The sequence below is a fragment of the Hydra vulgaris genome, chromosome 13 (genome assembly GCF_038396675.1).
Source record: "Hydra vulgaris chromosome 13, alternate assembly HydraT2T_AEP".
Classification (NCBI taxonomy): domain Eukaryota; kingdom Metazoa; phylum Cnidaria; class Hydrozoa; order Anthoathecata; family Hydridae; genus Hydra; species Hydra vulgaris.
In genome coordinates, this window is record NC_088932.1 from 47,578,445 (window position 1) to 47,599,101 (window position 20,657).

A 20,657-nucleotide genomic window follows, 5' to 3' on the forward strand; every position below is an offset into this window, starting at 1 on the left:
ATACATAACATTTTACTCCAAGTCACAAAAAATGTTTTACCTCCAATTCTACAAATAATTAATATATCTATATCTATCTATCTATCTATATATACATATATATATATATATATATATATATATATATATATATATATATATATATATATATATATATATATATATATATATATATATATATATACATATATATATACATATATATATATATATATATATATATATATATATATATATATATATATATATATATATATATATATATATATATATATATATATATATATATATATATATATATATATAAAACAAACCACTAATAAACTTAACAAAAATAATTTAAGCAGCTGTGGCGCAGTTAATAGAGTTCTGGCTCAGAACCTAGCCGTTGTGGTTCGACGCCTGCTCAATCCCAACAGGCAACATTGGTAAGGAAGAAGCTGTGAACTTCTTGGTTAAATGCTCTTCCTCGGTACTCTCTGATAAAACCAATAGGTCTTCTCAGAGTACCTTAAAAATTTAAATAAAATAAATAAAAAGTATCAAACAAAATTTACTCTAAACTTTTACTTTTTGACTATGCTTGTGTTCTATCTCTCATGATGTACATCTTGCCCATACCATAGGAAAAGGGTGTGATAGGTACTCTTTTTTACCGAGTTCTCTTTGTTTTACGCAAATTTTATTTTCATTGTTTTCTTATCTCGAGCAAGTTATTCATTTTCTATTCTAAACTGCTTTTTAGTTATTACTCATACTATTAAAAATGTCACTTAAATTATATATAAATATATATATATATATATATATATATATATATATATATATATAGTTATTATAATTAAATATATATATATATATATATATATATATATATATATATATATATATATATATATATATATATATATATATATATATATATATATATATATATATATATATATATATATATATATATATATATATATATATATATATATATGTAAATGCATAAAGCAAGCATACTTTCTAAAACCTGAGTTCGGTATAAACGGACGACGTTAAAAACACGAGTTACTATGGAAACCTGAATTCAGTATAAAATGATCTTTTCATCTTTAAAGTATTATACTTCAATTCCCACTTTGTTTAAATTCAACTATTTTTTTTTGTATAAATAAAATCTGACTCTATTTTGTTGATATTAATTGAATTTGGATAGATGTATTATAGTTAGATGTATGTTAAAAGAAATACAATACTTATAAACATTGTATTACTGTTAATGGTTACGCTATTCTTGACTTTAAAATTATACAACGTTGGTGTCATTAATATTGCTTTAAAAAATAGTTTTGTAGTTGTTGAAACTACATCACAAAACCTAAAGGTGTCCACAACTTTAACAACACCGCAAGCTCCCATACCATGGAGGTTTCAAATAGAAGAGGATGGTTTTTTTTTTCCTGACACAAGTGATAAAGAAAAGTATATTTCTTATGAGCGGATAAATGGTCCTATCACTAAGCAAATTACAATATTTGAAAATGCAGTTATTTTTGCTTATATTACAGGGAGAACTTTGCTTGTTCCAAAATTAAAGCTTCGAAAATCTGAAAATATTATTAACCAAAAAATTAATTTTAGTACTAATAACAATGGACCATACTTTAACTATTCTCCTCATGGTTCAATAAGTTACGATTACAACAAAAACTTTGTTCATAAAGCACATTTTCAAAACAATCTTTCCATTTCTTTATTAAATGAAATATCAATGTCAGAGATTATTGATTTTGACCTATTGTCAACGCAAATAAAATTAAAAGCGCTCGAAGAAAGAAATATGTCTACTTTGACCCAATATAAAGTTTGTCAAGATCCACATCTTGGATTTTGGGTAGACTACATTCCGTCTGTTGAAAATATACAAACATGGCGAATTTTAAAGCAACAGTACTTTTACCCATTAAAATTAAAAATAACTTTTGGTAATAAAGAATATGTTTGTCCAGGAACTAAAGAATATATGAACCGATGGGGTCCACCTTTGAGAACAAAACCTTTGTACCGAGGAATTATAACAGAACTTGTTAAACGTAAAGAAGATCTTATCTTTTTTCAAGGAGACACGCTAGACACTACTCAAATTCGATTTTTTAACCAACAACGCACACAAAAAGCTCAAGAAATTTTGCTTTTTTATATTCGATTTTCTCGTTCCTTAACGCAGAAAGTCAAGGAGTTTGTAAATCTCTTAGAAAAAGGGTATTCAGCTATACTTGCTGAAGGTGATATAAAACCAGATGGTTTATCGTTGTATATATCAAACGAAGCAGATAGACTTAACTTAATCAACGTGTCTAGCACCGTTTTCATTGTTTGTAATGCAAGTTTTCGAAATGCTTTTAACCCATTGCAAGAAAAAAGATTTACTTTAATATTTGCAGACGACTTTATTAATAATAGACTTTTAGACGATAATACTGGTATACATTCATCTGATTATGCTCATATTATTTCATTGATGCTGTGTGCCCACGCAAAACAGTTTATTAGCCTACCAGGAACGCACGATTTATATTTTGTTGAACATCTTCGTCTTCAAGATGCTACAATGCTAGATGGATTGGTTACAAATAAAATAAGCGTACGTTGGGCAAAACATACTATCAGGCACCAAGCCGATGACTTGAAAGTTTTAATGAAAATCAAAACCCAACAACAAACAACCCTTTCAACAAATACTTCTTTGAAATCATTTGAAGTAAATACCTTAAAAACCAATTCAAGTCAACAAAATAAAACTTTACTGGTAAACATGTCGAAAAAGTCTTCGCTACTATTGAAAAAAAGAGATAAGTTAACAAGTATGGCTTGCATATTTTGTAACTATGTTCGCTATGTAACTGGACTACATGGTTGTCCAGCTATGAAGCAGACTTGTTAAGTTGAGATTTATCATTTGAGCAGTTGCATATACTAAGAAGAATTGTTATCTATGTAATATGTCTCCCAGTATTATGATGCAATACAAGGAATGTTTTGCATTACTCTTCGCATGATTGTAATATATTTTGCACAAGAAAACAGCAATTTAAAACAAACTTGTATTTATTAACTACTCCAATCAAAATTGTGCAATGTTTGTGTTTGCGTTAAATCCAAATTGTTGCAAATTAGATTTCACAGCAACTGTTGCGCAGTGGTTAAAGTGCTGGCTAAGAACCAAGAAGTTCAAGAGCTGATGCCGGCTTTGGCCACATAAGCGACATTGGTAAGGAAGGAGACGTGAATTTTTCGATTAAAAGCTCTACCCGAGTCTTCCGCTACTAGAACGATTAGTCTTCTTGGAGTACCTTAATAAATAAAAAGAATTTAGAACGATGGAGTTTTCTCGCCCTACGGAGTTTCTCCTTGCCTCATTTACTTTTTAGAGGAGATAGAATGATACGAGTAAAACAAAAAGGGGGTATAGAATGTATAGGGGGTAGAATGATATAGAGAAAGCAATGAAATGGTTATGTCAACAACTTTTTTTTTGGTCATAACTAACGATCAAATTTTTGTAAAACTTTTTGATCATTTTGTAGAGAATCTTTTTCTAAACATGAAGATATAAAGCATAATAAAAAATAATTTTTTTTTAACAGGTTTAAAACTTTCGGAAGTAAAACTTTATTTACACTGTTAACTAGTAAAATTTACTAATTTTACTAGTTAACAGTGAGCAAAAGGGTTGAATGAATTATACAAACTTGGTAAATAAACTAACTCTTCGAATAAATTACAAATTAGTTATTATCAAATCTATTCTTATATAATATATGCCTTAAAAAAACTTGCACACAAAGGAAAAAAGTAAAACCATACGCCAAAGAGCAAGTTGCGGCTGGAGTGATCCTATTTTAAAACAAGAAACTTTGACTAATCAAATCTGCTCAATTATTCAATTTACCGATAACAGTTCCTTATATGCGTGTTCGTGGTATTGGTGAAACAATGGGCAATGATTTAAACAAGAGATTGCCGCAACCACTTGAATCAATTCAACTAGATAAGTCAAAATTACAAACTTCTATCACGTTTACAACACCACTATCTCAACATGAGTCTTTGTCACCTCAAGCAAAAGAACCTATACTAATACCACCACGCCAATAACTACCATCTCAGCCACTACCTTCTGAAGTGTTTTTTTTATTCAACCATCGACTTCCATATATCATTTTTTCCAAACGTTATGATAAAATATCATTTTTTTTGTTTTTTTCAATTCAATTTTCAATTAAATAACCGCGTCTTAAAATCATCTACTACAAAATGTTTTGGCTAGAAAGACCTAATTTACAGCGCAAACAAAAGTCAGTTATTTTAAAATAAACATTAATTGCAACCTAGTAAGTTGGAAGTCGCGATCCACAACACTCCATTTACCAAATTAAATCTTACAGTTTATGCGAAATATAAAACATTTTTTAAGAAAATATAAAACATTTTTTAAGAAAATATAAAACATTTTTTAAGAAAATATAAAACATTTTTTAAGAAAATATAAAACATTTTTTAAGAAAATATAAAACATTTTTTAAGAAAATATAAAACATTTTTTAAGAAAATATAAAACATTTTTTAAGAAAATATAAAACATTTTTTAAGAAAATATAAAACATTTTTTAAGAAAATATAAAACATTTTTTAAGAAAATATAAAACATTTTTTAAGAAAATATAAAACATTTTTTAAGAAAATATAAAACATTTTTTAAGAAAATATAAAACATTTTTTAAGAAAATATAAAACATTTTTTAAGAAAATATAAAACATTTTTTAAGAAAATATAAAACATTTTTTAAGAAAATATAAAACATTTTTTAAGAAAATATAAAACATTTTTTAAGAAAATATAAAACATTTTTTAAGAAAATATAAAACATTTTTTAAGAAAATATAAAACATTTTTTAAGAAAATATAAAACATTTTTTAAGAAAATATAAAACATTTTTTAAGAAAATATAAAACATTTTTTAAGAAAATATAAAACATTTTTTAAGAAAATATAAAACATTTTTTAAGAAAATATAAAACATTTTTTAAGAAAATATAAAACATTTTTTAAGAAAATATAAAACATCTTTTAAGAAAATGTAAAACATTTAATTACGTAATTACTCCATAACACTTTGGAGTTAACTCTTTAAATGATTAAATTTAAAAAAGGGTGAAGTAACAAAAAAAGTAAATTTTATATACCAAAATTTGGTATATAAAATTTGTAAAAAGTATAACAAAGAAGAAAGATTTACATATTGTGGTTGATGCTTTCAACTTCCATAGCATCATAAGGTTTATCATTTAAAGTTTGATGATGCAATAGCTGTGGTCTTTCAGATTGCATTTGTAAAACTGGAGTGGCTATTAATAATTATTTTTTTGTATCATTATTATTTCTTATTCTTCACTATTTTTTACTTATAACAATTTCTTGTGCAAATTTAAATTAATTTAAATCAATTAACAAAATCAAATTTAATTCAAAATGCAAAAACATCAAAAAAAAATTTAAAAAAAAACTCTGAAGAGCAAACAAGTATAGCAGTTGGAAGAATAGTATTATAGTATGAAGTTATCAGTTTTTGTGCACATGAATACTTAGTAATTGATTAAAGTATTGATTTTATAAATTCAAATAAGTAGAATATATTACTATTTACCTAATATTACATATATGTATATATATATATATATATATATATATATATATATATATATATATATATATATATATATATATATATATATATATATATATATATATATATATATATATATAGATAGATAAATTTACTAATGCATACAGTGCTACTGACATATTACTGGACTAATACATGACTAATGCATATATATAATATAAATATAGATAAATTTAAAGTTGGTAAAAACAATCCTATGTCTAACTACACTTTTACAACTAAAGTTTCACAATCAGTGGGGTGATAATGGATTACATTCTGTTCTACAGTTCTTTTTCAAATATTAATAGTAATTAAAAAATAATATCGTGTTTTTTTGATAAAGCTTCAGCACAAGAGTGTGATGAAACAAATATACAATATGCAAGAGCAATTTACGCAACAGCCAGCTCTTTTAGAATGTCAGAAAATGCATTCTGGAATAATTATTTTTTAAAGGTTTTTTTAAAATGTTCGACCAGGTTGGTCAATTTTATATTTCAATTAATAAAAATAAAAATTTATTAATTCAGTTGAAAATAGTATCTATTACAATTTAGATTAAGCTGCTGCCTATTTTATCATGTTTGAACTACCAACATCTTCAAAATATTCAATTTACATGTTCGATAAAGAAATTAGTTAAGGTATTTTACCCCAAATATAATATATTTTACTAGTGACATTTTTAAAACTTAACTTCGAATATAGTTTTGTTAAAATGTTTTTTTGTATTATGGTTTAAAATGGCTAAACAAATATTTTTTAGGTGGTGGTGGTTTTTAGGTGGTGGTGGGTTTTAAATTACTCGTAAAACTTTAGAGTTTAAATTGACAAAACGTAAAACATTGTTTGAAGAAAAAAAAGTTGGACAGAACATTGAACAGCAGATTCTATTTAATGGTTATCCATTCATAATATTGGATATTAAACTTTTAGAAAGTATACATGGTTTAAACCTTGCAATATCGCCCATCAAAAAATAAAAAGCAAAAATATAAAAGAGTGTAATTGGAATTTGAATTTGACTTAATCATAAAATATAAATATGAACAATTAGTTATAGTTAGATAAGTTTTATTTTTATATCAGATAGTCGTTGTTAAAGTAACTTTAAAAACGACTGATATAAAACGACTGATATTTGAAAATATTTCGTATTAGCAAACATTTCAAAGATCTAATAGTAGAACAGTAACATAAAGTAAGTAAAAGATTTGTTAACAAGGCCAAAAATAGCAAGGCCAAGGCAAAGATCACATGTTCAAAAGCCAAGAACAAAACTAAAGCCAAAGGTTTTAAGGCCAAGGACAAGACCAAGGCCAAGAGTTTCAAGGCCAAGGCCTACGCACACGTTCTCAAGGCTAAAGACTTGGCCTTACGTTAACGCCAATTTCTAAAAAAACTGCAGGTATCAAATGCAGGGGCAATAAAACCACATGTTGTGAAACTATCCCAAGGTTATGTGCAGAGTTTAACGAAGTCAGCAAGAAAATTTACTTTGAGATAGAATGAGTATGAAAGCCAAAAATAAAAATAAAAATAAAAAACTTTCAATTCTTTTTTTTAATGTATTGTTGTGCTTAATGCCAACAACTAATATTAATATCTTTTGATTAAAGATATAGCCTATAAATCTTTATTGCATTTACGAAACATCAAAGTTTCAAGCAACAAATCAGACGCACGAGCTCTATGAGGGCACATTGTCAATCCACTCTGACAAAAGAACGCTTGACAGGAGCTGGCGCAGGGACACAGAAATACTTGTCAAATATATATTTCAAATTTTTGAATGTTATTTAATTCACTACAGTTTTTTTTTTTTTAACGAAAACTCTTTTTGATTAAATTCTAGTGATTTATTCGTTCAAAATAGCTTGTCAAACCTATTTTGTTTGTAAAACATGACTTTTTCTTTAATTTGCAAAAAGGCTTTTTTTTTGGTAAAGGGCTTTAAAGTCTGAGTTATAACACTATTTTTAGTAGATGTAAAAGTGGTTTCTGGTGTTGTTCTTGTGCAAATCTTCGATAGTTCAGTAACCAAACGAAGAAAAGAAAAGAAAGATAATTAAAGAAGGATAATTAAACTATTGGTTATTGGTTCAAAATTGAATTTAATAAATAAAATTATAAAAAGAAAACTCAATTAAAAATACATTAAAAACAACTTTTACGAACAGATTTGGATAAGTTAAATAAAAACAGTGGAAATAAATTAAAAAAATACTTTATAATAAATTATAATACAAATATAATAAAAACTATATTAATTAAAAAAACCTTTAAAATTCTGTTTTTAGTTTTAAGAAAAAATCACCTGTTTAAACCTTTTTTAAACTTGAAATATTTTTAACTAATAAAAACGTTAAAACAAATCAAATGACTTAATACATATTCTAAAATGACTAGTCATAAATGGCAATTTAAACCATGGCATAAAACACAAAACTAAGTTCTAAAGCTTTTTTTAAACTAAATCAAGTGTAGTAAAATTTTAAAATTGCAAACATGACAAGACAGTTCTGAATTTGATAAGAAAAGGCAGAAGGCAAAGACCAAAACATTCAAGGCCAAGACCAAGGCCAAGTCCTTAATTTTTGGCTTTAAGGCAAGACTAAGGCCAAGACTCCCCCCCCCCCCCCCATCAATGAATTTTTTGTCATTTAGTCGGCAAATTTGACCCTTTTAGACAAGTCAGTCGGCAAATGTAGATCTTATTGACAAGTCAGGGTCATCAATTTCCGCAAAACTTACTAACGTCGTAATTGGTGGAAAATCGCCAATAAAAAACAGACTTCCAATTGTGTCGATACTTTTTTCCAGGTTTTGCGTTTTTTATAAAATCAAGACTCAAATTAATTAAATTTATTTAAACCATTTAAACTCTTTTTTTAAATAATAATATGCAATAGATTAGGTTTATTATATTAAGTGACGCTTTTTAAATATCCTATAGCAAAATTTGTTATAACTTATACACTATAAAAAATGAATTCGATATTCAAGCATTTTTTATACTTGGGTCAGGATTTTAAAACAACTCGAAAGCTGGATTTGCTTAATGGAAAAAAGTCTCAACTTCAATAATATAAAAACGCAATATAAAAACGACAATAATATAAAAACGCTTCCAACTGCGATGATATTTTCGTAGAATTCGAACACGTGTATATTTAAGTTCGACCATTTTTGAACCCAATTTTGTTATTAAACTGTGATTTTAGAGTTTTGTACTTACATACTTTCTAAGTTACACATCATATATATTTTTTTGTTTTATGCAAATTTAATCAGCATAATATATTTAACAGTTTACATTGTCTCATTTCTATGCAACAGCAGTTTTGCTAGAACTGAAAGCTATTAACGAAATGATAAAGTATTTTGAATATCATCTTAAGCCAAGAGAGCCTGTGATATAAATTAAATAAATCATTATTTAAAATACACTGTACACCATCAACTTGAGGTGGAAGAATTACGTTAGTTGTATAAGATGTCGTTATATTTTTGGAATACTAAAAAACATCTTGAAAAAAAGAGTCCAATAAAAACTTCTTTAAAATGATTTTATTTTGTCCCAAGCATACAAGTATTTTAAAAATTTGATAAAATTTTATTTTGTAAAGAGATTGAAAGTTAGACAATACTGAAACATTGTTTCAGTTAGTTTGCAAACTAACTACCATACAATTTCTATACTAAAATTTCAAACTAATTCATTTTTTCTTGTGCATAGATTAAAAAAAAAATTGGCAAAATAAGGGTTTAAATCCAATAATTAGTCATTTTTCGAATTTATTTTTGAATCAAACATTAAAATAAACTGAAAACTATAGTTGATAAACAAACTTGCTGATACCCGGCTAACACCAAATATTCAAGTACATTTGACAAACGTTGTGAACGTTCAAGCACATTCTATGAATGTTCTTGAATGTTGAATTTGATTTTGAATTTGAATGAATTTTTGTTAAATGTTTTGTGTTAGCTGGGTAACTAAACAAATATCTTTACTGTTTTAAAAGTATAAAGTGGTTCTTATTCTTATTTAGGTCACTTGTCAAATAATTATTTCAATGAATGATATTGCATCAGAATTTCCTTTTTCTCATTTCATTGAAATTGAAAAAACTGTTTCAAAAAGAAATCTTTGTAATAGATGTTGGTAAGTTTTTGTTTTACATTATTCTATATTTATATTCTCATATTAGTCTAAATTAATAAATTTCTTTAGTCGTCCTCTGCGAGTTTGTCTTTGTTCTGCTTTTCCTAAGGAGGCTTTTCCAATTTCTACTAATGTATTTATTCTGCAACATCCAAGAGAAGTAATAGTTTTTATAATTCACTATAAATTTGTTTTATTTTTTTTTCCAAAATTAATTCCTTTGATTTGATTTTCCTTTATGTATATATTTTTTTTTAGTAAATTGATTCTCTGTAAAAATATAATTGAAATATATATTTTTCTCTACAACTTTAATATTAATTTCAATAGCAGCTAAAAATTGTATATTTTAAAGCATGAAATTGAATAAAAAAAATTTGGGAATGAAAAAACTTTTTTGAAATAAATTACTAACACATTTAATGTGCATATGCGTGTGTGTGTGTGTGTGTTTGTGTGTGTGTGTGTGTGTGTGTGTGTGTGTGTGTGTGTGTGTGTGTGTGTGTGTGTGTGTGTGTGTGTGTGTGTGTGAGAGAGAGAGAGAGAGAGAGAGAGAGAGAGAGAGAGAGATAGAGAGAGAGAGAGTATGTTTGTGTGTGCATCTCTCTCTCTCTCTCTCTCTCTCTCTATATATATATATATATATATATATATATATCTATATTTATATATATAATATATATAGATATATATATATATATATATATATATCTATAAACACACATATAGTGTTTTTAAATATTTATTATTGCTCTGTTCTTTAAGAACATGGAACACTCTATTTGTAGAATACACTAATATAATTTATATATATAGATATATATATATATATATATATATATATATATATATATATATATATATATGAATGTATATATATATATATGTATATATATGTATGTTTGTATGCATGTATGTATGCATGTATGTTTGTATGTATGTATGTATGTATGTATGTATTTATGTCTGTCTGTCTGTCTGTCTGTCTGTATGTCTGTATGTATGTATGTATGTATGTATGTATGTATGTATGTATGTATGTATGTATGTATGTATGTATGTATGTATGTATGTATGTATGTATGTATGTATGTATGTATGTATGTATGTATGTATGTATGTATGTCTGTTTGTATGTATGTATGTATGTATGTATGTCTGTTTGTATGTATGTATGTATGTATGTATGTATGTATGTATGTATGTATGTATGTATGTATGTATGTATGTATGTATGTATGTATGTATGTATGTATGTATGTATGTATGTATGTATGTATGTATGTATGTATATATATATTATATCCCAATATACCTGCTCTCAAATATTGATTTTTAAATAATTTGCTGCAAAAAGCTAAGCTTATCTACTGAGAAAAAAATAAATAATACTAAAAAAAGGGAAACGAAATTGTAACGAAATATCAAGTTTTAATTAAATAAACTAAAAAGTTTAGTATATAAAAAAAGAAAATTAATTTTTTTTTGTATATATAATTTTAATACAACTTATATATATATATATATTTTTATGTGATTGTTATTTTTTTAGCTGCCGATTTTGATACATGTTGATGAAAAAAAATGTATTATCTTTTATAAAAATTTAACAACAATTGAAAGTTTATGCAATTTATTCACGATATTTATCACTCCCTATAAATAAGAAACTAATTTGCAATGTACGCTAGAATTATGAGAAGTTTTGTTAATTTTTTTTGTTATGTTTATTTGTTTTGTTGTCTTTTAAAAATGTTTTTGCTATACTTGATGTTTTTTCTTAATACTTATATAATAGGAAAATAAGAAAATAAATTGCTATTTATTTGTAAAATATATTATTTGAATAATAAATTTTATAATGATGGAATAAATCAAATAAAAGAATAACATGGTTTCTTTTGTATATGTATTTACTGCATTTAATGAATGTCTATAATTTTTACTTTTATATTGCCCGATTTCCAACGTTAATACAAATTACTAAAGATAATGAACATAACGATTGCTCTGTTTGAAAAAAATACATTTAAAACTTAAAAGTTTTAAATAAGCTCCTGAAAATATCAATAAAATCAGTAAATAGCGTATCGTTTGGTTGACATCACAAAATTTTACTAATTAGAATTCTGGGATTGATATTCGAACAAACAAATCACTTTTGTAAGCATAGCTGATCTATGAAGTGTAATGCATTTCTTATAAAACTTATGACTGTGATATAAGTTTATATTGGCATTGGAAAAAAATTTGAATGATGTTTTTTGTTGGAAAAAAATGATCCTTAAGCATTTAAAAAATTTTTTTTTTAAATTTAAAGTCGACGAGATAAAATGATGTATTGAGTGTCATAGACAGAAAAGGTGGGAAAAAATGTTGATTTAAGTAAAACTTACTGCAACTAGTAAAACTAAGCCTTCTTAGGAAAGGAAAGAAAATTTTGATACCTGTTGCATTAAAAAATAGTCAAGACAATAGTGTTTTAACTTTGAATACTATAAATGGAATTGATTCTTCTGTGGATACTTATTTATTTACGTACACATGTCTACCATTTAATAAAAAATGATATGTTATTGGATATAACTGGCGCAATAAACATTATTAGTAGTCAAAACAGCTATATGCAAGTAAAAGAACTATTAAAACAGCAAGATGCAACTTGATTGCAAATTGTCTTGGTAGTACACACATAACATTTTTACTTTTTATATTTTGTTAAATGGTTGCGTAGTTAATATGCCATCAACTTCTGAAAAGATAATTGCTTCTGTTCTGAAAGATTTTTGACTGATCAATGTGTGACAGACCTCTAATATTGTTAAAACAGTTAATTTCATAGCTACGTATCTGAATAATTATATGTGATTCCCACCACGTCCATGGTAGTACCGCGCTCAACTTGTTTCTCCGTGCAGCGGCCTTGTTTGTCAAGGTTCGTATTTCGGAGATTAGAGTGGAGAGGGGTTATAACCACAAGTAACCTCAAGTAACCTCCTCATCTTCCTCAAGGTCTTCTCGGCCTTGGGAAGGTGAATTACAAAAAAAAAAAAGTATATATATATATATATAAATAAGTAAAAAATCACTTATCAAGTTTTTTTACTTTACACTGTATTTTACCTATAAAAATTTATCAGAAAAATCTTTATAGATGGAAGAGTGTAAAATGACAAAACTTTGATATACCTATATATACAAATAATTTAAAATGCATTCTACAAAGTAGAGAGCTCAATGTTCTTAAAATGTTGAGCAATGTTAGAGCAATAATAGTCAAAATTCGCTTATTAATTTTTTTTTCATTCTACATATTATTATATATATATAGTTTCATTTTATATATTATTTTATATATATATTTATATATATATATATATATAGTTTTTTATTTATTTTGTTCTTAACGTTATGTTTTACAGGAAATCTCAATTTTGTAATAATGTACTCAAATATTTTTATTTGTTTAAATTTAAAAAATGTCAGCCTTTTTTCACCAATATGAAAGGAATAAAAATAAATATAGATTAGTACAGATATTCAATACTTGATGGAGTATAATTTAAATATTTCTTTAAATTTAGGGCTCTTATAGCAAAAACTTTTTTATTTAAGATCTATTATACACACTTTTATATAAAAATTTAAAAACAGCCTGAAGATTCAAGGCCAATTGAGCCTAAAGTTTATTATTCGCAGCTTATAGTTTTACTAGATATTTTAAAAAGATCCTTAAAAATCTAGTTTTATAGTTTTTGCTGTGTTTAAAATATAACTATGCACAGTTGGAGTTTGTATTTGCTAAAAAAAACAGATAGTGTTCTTAATTTTTGCCATATTTCAGCATCATGGTTCTAACGAAGATGTTTCTTATAACTTAACAACTTTTAATGATAAAACAGGTCTATAATTAGTTTGGTTTCTTTTGTGTAATATCTTTGGTTGTGGAATTCTAGAAACTTAAATCATGTTTTGCTGGACCAACAAAATCAAATAATTCCAATATACTACTTTTTTATTTTTAATAATTAATGTTGGTAAAATCTTTTCTTACAAACTTATGAAGCCATGTTTTTAATTTTTAACTTGCGCTACATTAAGTAGTTTTATTTTTAGAACACAATAGGGTTTAAATGCACAACTTGGATAATCCAACAAAAGTGCAGACTATTTTAATAGGGGGTAGTGAAAACAACCAAATACTTTATATTTAAATATAAGTTTAATGACTTTTTATTTTTTAACATGAAAAACTTGTTAAAATTTTTTTTTTTACAAATAAATAACAATTAGTTTGCTTGCTTCCTGTGCATTGATAAAAACAGTAAAGTTTAGCTAAAACATTTAAAAAACAATTTTAAAAGTTGTCAATGTTTCTAGTGCAAATTATAAAGTATTTCCTTAATATACTGAATGAAAAAAGTTGCGAGAAAACTGTATATCAAAAATGTTTTTATTTTTGTTAAATTCTTACCTTCTTTTTTCCTCGACTTGTATAAATTTTGGAAAATAATGAACACCCTAAAAATAAAAAAACAAAAGCAGTTACATATTTAGGTATATTATTTTTGTGACAACATTTTTTTTTTTTTAATATTTAAATCTTTATAGCTTATTTTATTTAGATTTTCTATTTCATATAGTCTATTTCTATTTCCTTTCTTAGAGTATTGCTGTTTTATTCACTCTAGTTTCTTATAGCTTTGTTTTGTCACAAATTCTTAAAACGCTTTCTATATAAAAATATGGTCAAGTTGTCTAAAAAATTACTTTAAGCTTGAACAAACGAGATGTGCGACTGCATGCGCTTCTCGGGAAGGCTTGATATATGTATATATCTATATATTCTATAAAAATAGACTAGCGATAAAACACTCAGCTCATAATTAAGAGGTTCGAAATCCAAAAAAACTCTACATCTCAGCAGGGATGCGGAGTCCCAAAAAGGACTCCGGATTTGAAAGTCACAAAAAGATTACTTTATCCTAGTTTTTGGTATCCAGGAGCTCTAAAAATATAAATAAGTTTATGGACTACTAATAGGAAAAAAGTTAAGACTTTTAGGTTAGAGGAACAATCATTTTTTGAACCCGGAGTCCTTAAGTATAATGGCGGCAAGTACTTTAAGATTCCAGGACTCCGGGCTTAAAAACAATAAGTTTCAAGTCATTAAATCTCTTAAATTTTTTTCTTATAGCAGATCATAAGTCAACAAACATGTTTAGAGCTTCTGGACACTACAGACTTGGAAAAAGCAGAGATATAAAGCCGGAGTCCTTTTGGGACTCTGCATCCCTGCATCTTAGTACATCACACCCTACATCTCATTACATTGCACACTACATCTCAGTACATCACAGTACGTCTCTGGATGACTGTGCTGAATCTATTTCTTTGCCCAGTACTGTTAAATAATAGATGTGCAATATGAGGCACAAGGGCACTCTTTAAAATATGATTTTTAAATTTGAAAAATATACTTTAACTTATAAAATATTTTTAGTTTACTTTTAAAAAATCGTATGCATTTTTTGAGAATTTAATTTTTATCCAATTGTTTTGTGTAATATATCGTGTGTGTAATATGTCATCAAACATTAGAAAAAAAAAAATCTTACAAATTTTTGAGATTTACCTTGCGCTCAAAGCCAATAGTTTGTTCCTAAACTATAAAATAATTTAGGAACAATTTGGGGTATTTTTCAAGGCATTTTACTGCTTGAGCACAAGGTAAATGTCAATATTTTTGAAATTTTTTTTTTGTAATCATATTTTTTTATATTTACTTCAAATTTGGCTTCTTTTGTATTCGCATTTTAAGGATTATATTTTTTTGAACACCCCTAGTAGATATGTATATATGCATAAATAAACAAACCAACATATGACTTCATATTAACATATACGCATACATTACAGAGACATATATATTTGTTACATTAACAATTATACAAATATATTTGAAAAACAGATACTATCTGTTTGTAAAATATATTTGTATAATTTTAATGTAACAAATATATATTGTTAAAATATATATTATTAAAAAAAGAACAGTTTTATATCGACATTAAAAAGTCTGATTTTCCTATATTTTATTTGTTTTTTTTAAAGAGGAAAGAGAAATTTTTCTCTTTAAAAAAATATTGAAGACTCCCATCCGCCATATATAAGTGTTAGGGTAGTCTTAAATTTATTTTAATTTTTTATTTTGTTAGTTTTGCTTTCTTTGTTTTTGAAACTTAGTTTTTTCTGCAAATTATTAAAACACCTAATGTATGAAACTTGCAAACAGCTGTGACCAAGTTGTCTAAATAAAAAACTTCTTTATGGTCAAACAAAACATATAACCACAGTCGCATCTCCTGTGAAGGTATGTATGTATTTATGTATATATGACCATAAATGAACTTTTTATTGTAGCAAGATTTTCGTCAACTGACTACAGTTCCATTACTTCAAGAATGTATTCCGAAAGATAAATGCAAAGTCTACAGAGGAAAGCGATTTCCTGCACAAAAATTTCCTGAGGTTCATGATGTTCTTGACAGACCTAACACAATTCTATTATTTCCTTCTAAAGATGGTACTGTACTTTTTTTTTACACTTCAGCTTGATTCATATATTATTCGATAATTGGTTTTTAATATATTATTTAATATTTTTATGTAATATTTGAGTTTTTATACTTTACATTTTTTTAAATATTATTTAATAATTTTTTTTGTATGATTTTAATTTTAAGTTTAATTTTTTTTATCTAGGCCCTAATTATTTGACCCTTAACTTCTTGAAATTTTTTAAATTGCTATTTTATAAATTTCAAAAAGGGAGTAAAATTATTTTCCTGAAACATCCACGAAACTCAGTCTAAGTATTACAACTATATTCCGTAAAATATGGATAAAAAAAATTTATCTTCAAATAAACACAGTAAACACTTTACACTATTTATATAACATATAAAAGAAATAAATAATCTAATTTATTTTTGGAAACAGTTTTAAAAATACTGATCCTTAATAACAAAATGTGGAAATTTTTTATTTCTTGAATTGGACATAAATTTTTGATTTTCCTTTATTGAAAGTTTAAATATTCTTGCTATTGAGGTCAACAATGCATATCTCCAACCTTATTCTGGATGACTGATGACCCTGATGGGGCCTGATGGCCCCAGATGAGACTTATGACAACAATATTCTGGATGACTGATGGGCCCTTTGTATCTTTGCCAAAGGATATAAAAATAATGGTGCATTGCTTTTGTTATGTGCTCACTTTAAGTACCAAGCGTTGATTTAGCTCATGATACAAAATCTCTATTGTGGAAAAATACTGCATGTACTTTTGGTGACACAACTTCATGACACTATTAATAAGTAATAACCAAATTAATAAATTTTTTGTTAAAATCATAAATCCAATTTTGTTGCCACAACAAGAAAAGACTACTGTATCAAATTTCAAAATGTTTTGATGATTGACAAACCTCGGTTAGTCAGGTCAATGGTTGAAAACCAATCACCTAACTTAACCTAAGTGTTGTTAAGATTTTTAAAATGTAGCTCCGTGGGTGAATAAAGCTTTATTAGTTATATTTAGTGATCGACCGAAACCAAAATTTGAGCCGAAACCGAAAGTACCGAAATTTCGGTTCAGTGAAGCCGTAGCCGAAACCAAAATTTCAGCCGAAACCGATACCGAAATTTCGGCCGAAATTTGAAAATGAATGTTTAAAATCCCTGAACCTTTTATGATCACCAAATTAAAGCAAAAAAAAACTATTTTACATATATCTAGCCAATCACCATGTAACATAGTTTGATAAAAACTTTAATATGTCAAGACATTTCAATAATTAAAGGTAATAATTAAAGTATTTTCTCTGCGAAATACATATTTTTTCATGTTTTCTGGCAAAAGTCTGTTTCTTTCATTTGAAAGAATTTCTCCAGCAGTTAAAAACAACCTTGTAACTTCGGCAGATGTTGGTGGAGGTTTAAAGAATCTCTTTGCTACTTTTGCCAAACCAAGCTTTGCTTTTAATGTTGTTTTCTAATATAAATCTATAAAATTTTTTTTTTTTTGTTATTTAGGTGCCCCAAGAAGACCTATAGGTCTTGTCACAGAGCACCGCGGAAGTGCATTTAACCAGGAAGTTCACGCCTCCTTCATTACCGTGACGCAAAAATATATCCGAAGCTCGTTTTGAGCCTGGATCTCCTGCTTAAAAGGCAAGCACTCTAACCACTGCGCCACGGTCGCACAAGAAACTTCAGACCTTCTTTAAAGTTTGAATCAATTTTTGAGATTTATAGGACTGCCGGTAGTTGTATTGCTTTTTCAGTTAAGAGATTTTTCAGAGTAAACCACTTCTTAAATGTGATGAAAGTCCGCTAAGTGATTGAAGTTTTGGATTGTGCGATCCACGAGATATTTTCAAATTGCAAGTTCCGTATTTGAAATCACTTACTGTCACGGTAAAATGATTCCATAAACCAGTTTTTTATCGATTATTTTCCATTGTAAAATTTAGCACTGAGAAACTTTTGATGAAACTATTGGTTTGGGTTGCTTTACTTAAATGTTAATTTATTTTAAGAATGATTTGAGAATAGTAACTTAAAACTATTATGTAACGTGATTTCAATTAAAATTTTTACAATTGTTATAATTAAAACTTGATTTACTAACAAACGATTACAATTAGGAAATCGTCATGATCCCACTCTATATTAAAACTTAAAAAAAATCTTTTAAAAGTTTCGGATCATTTCGGTTGCGGTTTGAACCGAAATTTCGGTTTCGGCCGAAACTTTGGCCGAAATTTCGGCCGAAGCCGAAAGTTTCCGTTCACTAGTTATATTAGATCCAAAATTAGCTTTGCATCCTTAAGTGCTAATATTAGTTCCTTGATGTTGGAGCCTGCTGCACTAAATCCCTTAAATAACTGCATCAAGGATCCAAATGTCCTGCCACATTCAGAAAGGATTGAACTCTTTGCAGTGCACCATATGGAAGGATGAGAAAAAGAATGTGCCTGCAGTCGACAAATGATATTGGCTAACTTCATGTTAAAAGACTACTTATCTCAAGAATAGACATCATTAGATTTACCTTATTGTAGTTTTTCAGTGAATTATTTTTTAGTGAATTCATTCATTAACTGTCACAATTAGTTGTCTTTTCATACCTTTTATCCTTGGAAAATTGGGAATTTGGAGGAGCTTGCTGGAACTTTTTACCACCTTTGTTTCAAGACAAGGAATTCCCAAGCAAACTTTTAAGTATTTTTACCTAAAATTTTTACCTAATTTTAAAAGCCACGTCCACCATCAATTCCAAGTTATTTAGATGCTTTGAAAACACTTTTTGTGTCAATAGGATTTCTTCAATGACATCATTCAGATTCATGTTGATTTGTTTTAGTCAAAGACATCCTCTGACTATATCAAATCAGACACCCAAATGAATTTTGGCTCAAAAATTCTACTTTATGTTGTATGATTTATTGTAGTTGTCTGCTTTTTTATTCTATTGTTATATAAACCAATATTTTCTTGAACTAGGGCAAGATCCTTTAATGTAATAATAAGGACATCCTTAAAAAGATGCCTGGTTTTTGGTTCAGCAAGAGTTTCAATCCACCTTAGATGTATAAATTGACAATTTAGATAGTCACAGCAACTACCTCTGGTTGCAATTTTGACAGTTGTAGTATGAAATACAAACAATGAAAGGAAAAAGTTTACAATTACATATACCTTTGAAAGTTCTAGTAACATTAAAGTCAAAGTTTTAAATCAACAATTTTTCAAGTTTACTAATTGCTTCTAGCAAAAGTCAGCATTTTAAAGTTTGTTTTGATGCAAATGAACAGAAAACCTATAATAAAACCTATAGTCTCATAAAATGTCTTTTCCATAAGTTTTACTGAGTATAGGCTACTTAGTTATAGGCTAAATAGGCTACTTGCTTTTAGTCATGCAGTTTTAGTAATAAATAAAATTAAAATTATTTTTTTTTGAAAAATTTTTTATTTCCGAGTTGTCTAGGAAATGGAGAATTGCTACATTTTGTTATAAGGGATGAGGATTTTTTAGTTTAGTTTCCGAAAATAAATTAGATTATTAATTCAATAATAAATTAATTAAATATAATTAAGAATTTGAAATTAAAGCTCAAGATGCGAGTCTCAAAAATCTAGCCAAAATTTCTAAAAAAAATAGTATTCAGAGAACTTGTATTCATTGATGTTCATATATTAAAACTATTAAAAATATTACTTTTTTAATTAGTAAATTTTTTCAAAATTTCCTAATTAAAAAAGTAATATGAAGCAAAAATAGCAATGTTTCCTGTGGAAAAACTAAAGCAACTACAAAATGATTGAAACTAAATGAAACTAAATGAAACTAAAGCAACTACAAAATGATTGAAACTAAAATGAAACTAAATGAAACTAAAGCAACTACAAAATGATTGAAACTAAAATGAAACTAAATGAAACTAAAATGAAACTAAAATGAAACTAAAATGAAACTAAATTGAAACTAAAGCAACTACAAAATGATTGAAACTAAAGCAACTACAAAATGACAAAATGAGTTAAGTTTTAATATTTTTTTGATTTATTACCTAAAAATAAACATTACAATAACAAACAAGTTTAAATAAGTTTCTTATGATATGGTTAAAACAAAATATTTTTAGAAAAATAATTCGCAGTCAATTTTGCAATCTGTGAAGATAGTTGTGTACTTTAGC

General features: G+C 26.5%; 2 protein-coding genes across 2 annotated transcripts in view; both read left to right on the top strand.

Annotated features, from left to right (window-relative positions):
• Positions 1-1,112: 1,112 nt before the first annotated feature.
• Positions 1,113-3,366, top strand: LOC124815876 (uncharacterized). Its single transcript, XM_065816401.1, has one exon. The coding sequence runs from the start codon at positions 1,220-1,222 to the stop codon at positions 2,930-2,932; it is 1,713 nt and encodes a 570-aa protein (XP_065672473.1). The 5' UTR covers positions 1,113-1,219; the 3' UTR covers positions 2,933-3,366.
• A 6,379-nt stretch (positions 3,367-9,745) lies between these two features.
• Positions 9,746-20,657, top strand: part of LOC105847479 (tRNA-uridine aminocarboxypropyltransferase 2) — a 33,007-nt gene continuing 22,095 nt past the window's right edge. The window contains 3 exon segments of the mRNA XM_065816048.1: positions 9,746-9,886; positions 9,956-10,046; positions 16,310-16,472. Coding sequence (XP_065672120.1) covers positions 9,798-9,886; positions 9,956-10,046; positions 16,310-16,472 — 343 coding nt within the window. The 5' untranslated portion in view covers positions 9,746-9,797.

Excerpts from the sequence above, each read along its gene's own strand:
- LOC124815876 (XM_065816401.1), top strand. The coding sequence starts at position 1,220 with ATGTATGTTAAAAGAAATACAATACTTATAAACATTGTATTACTGTTA.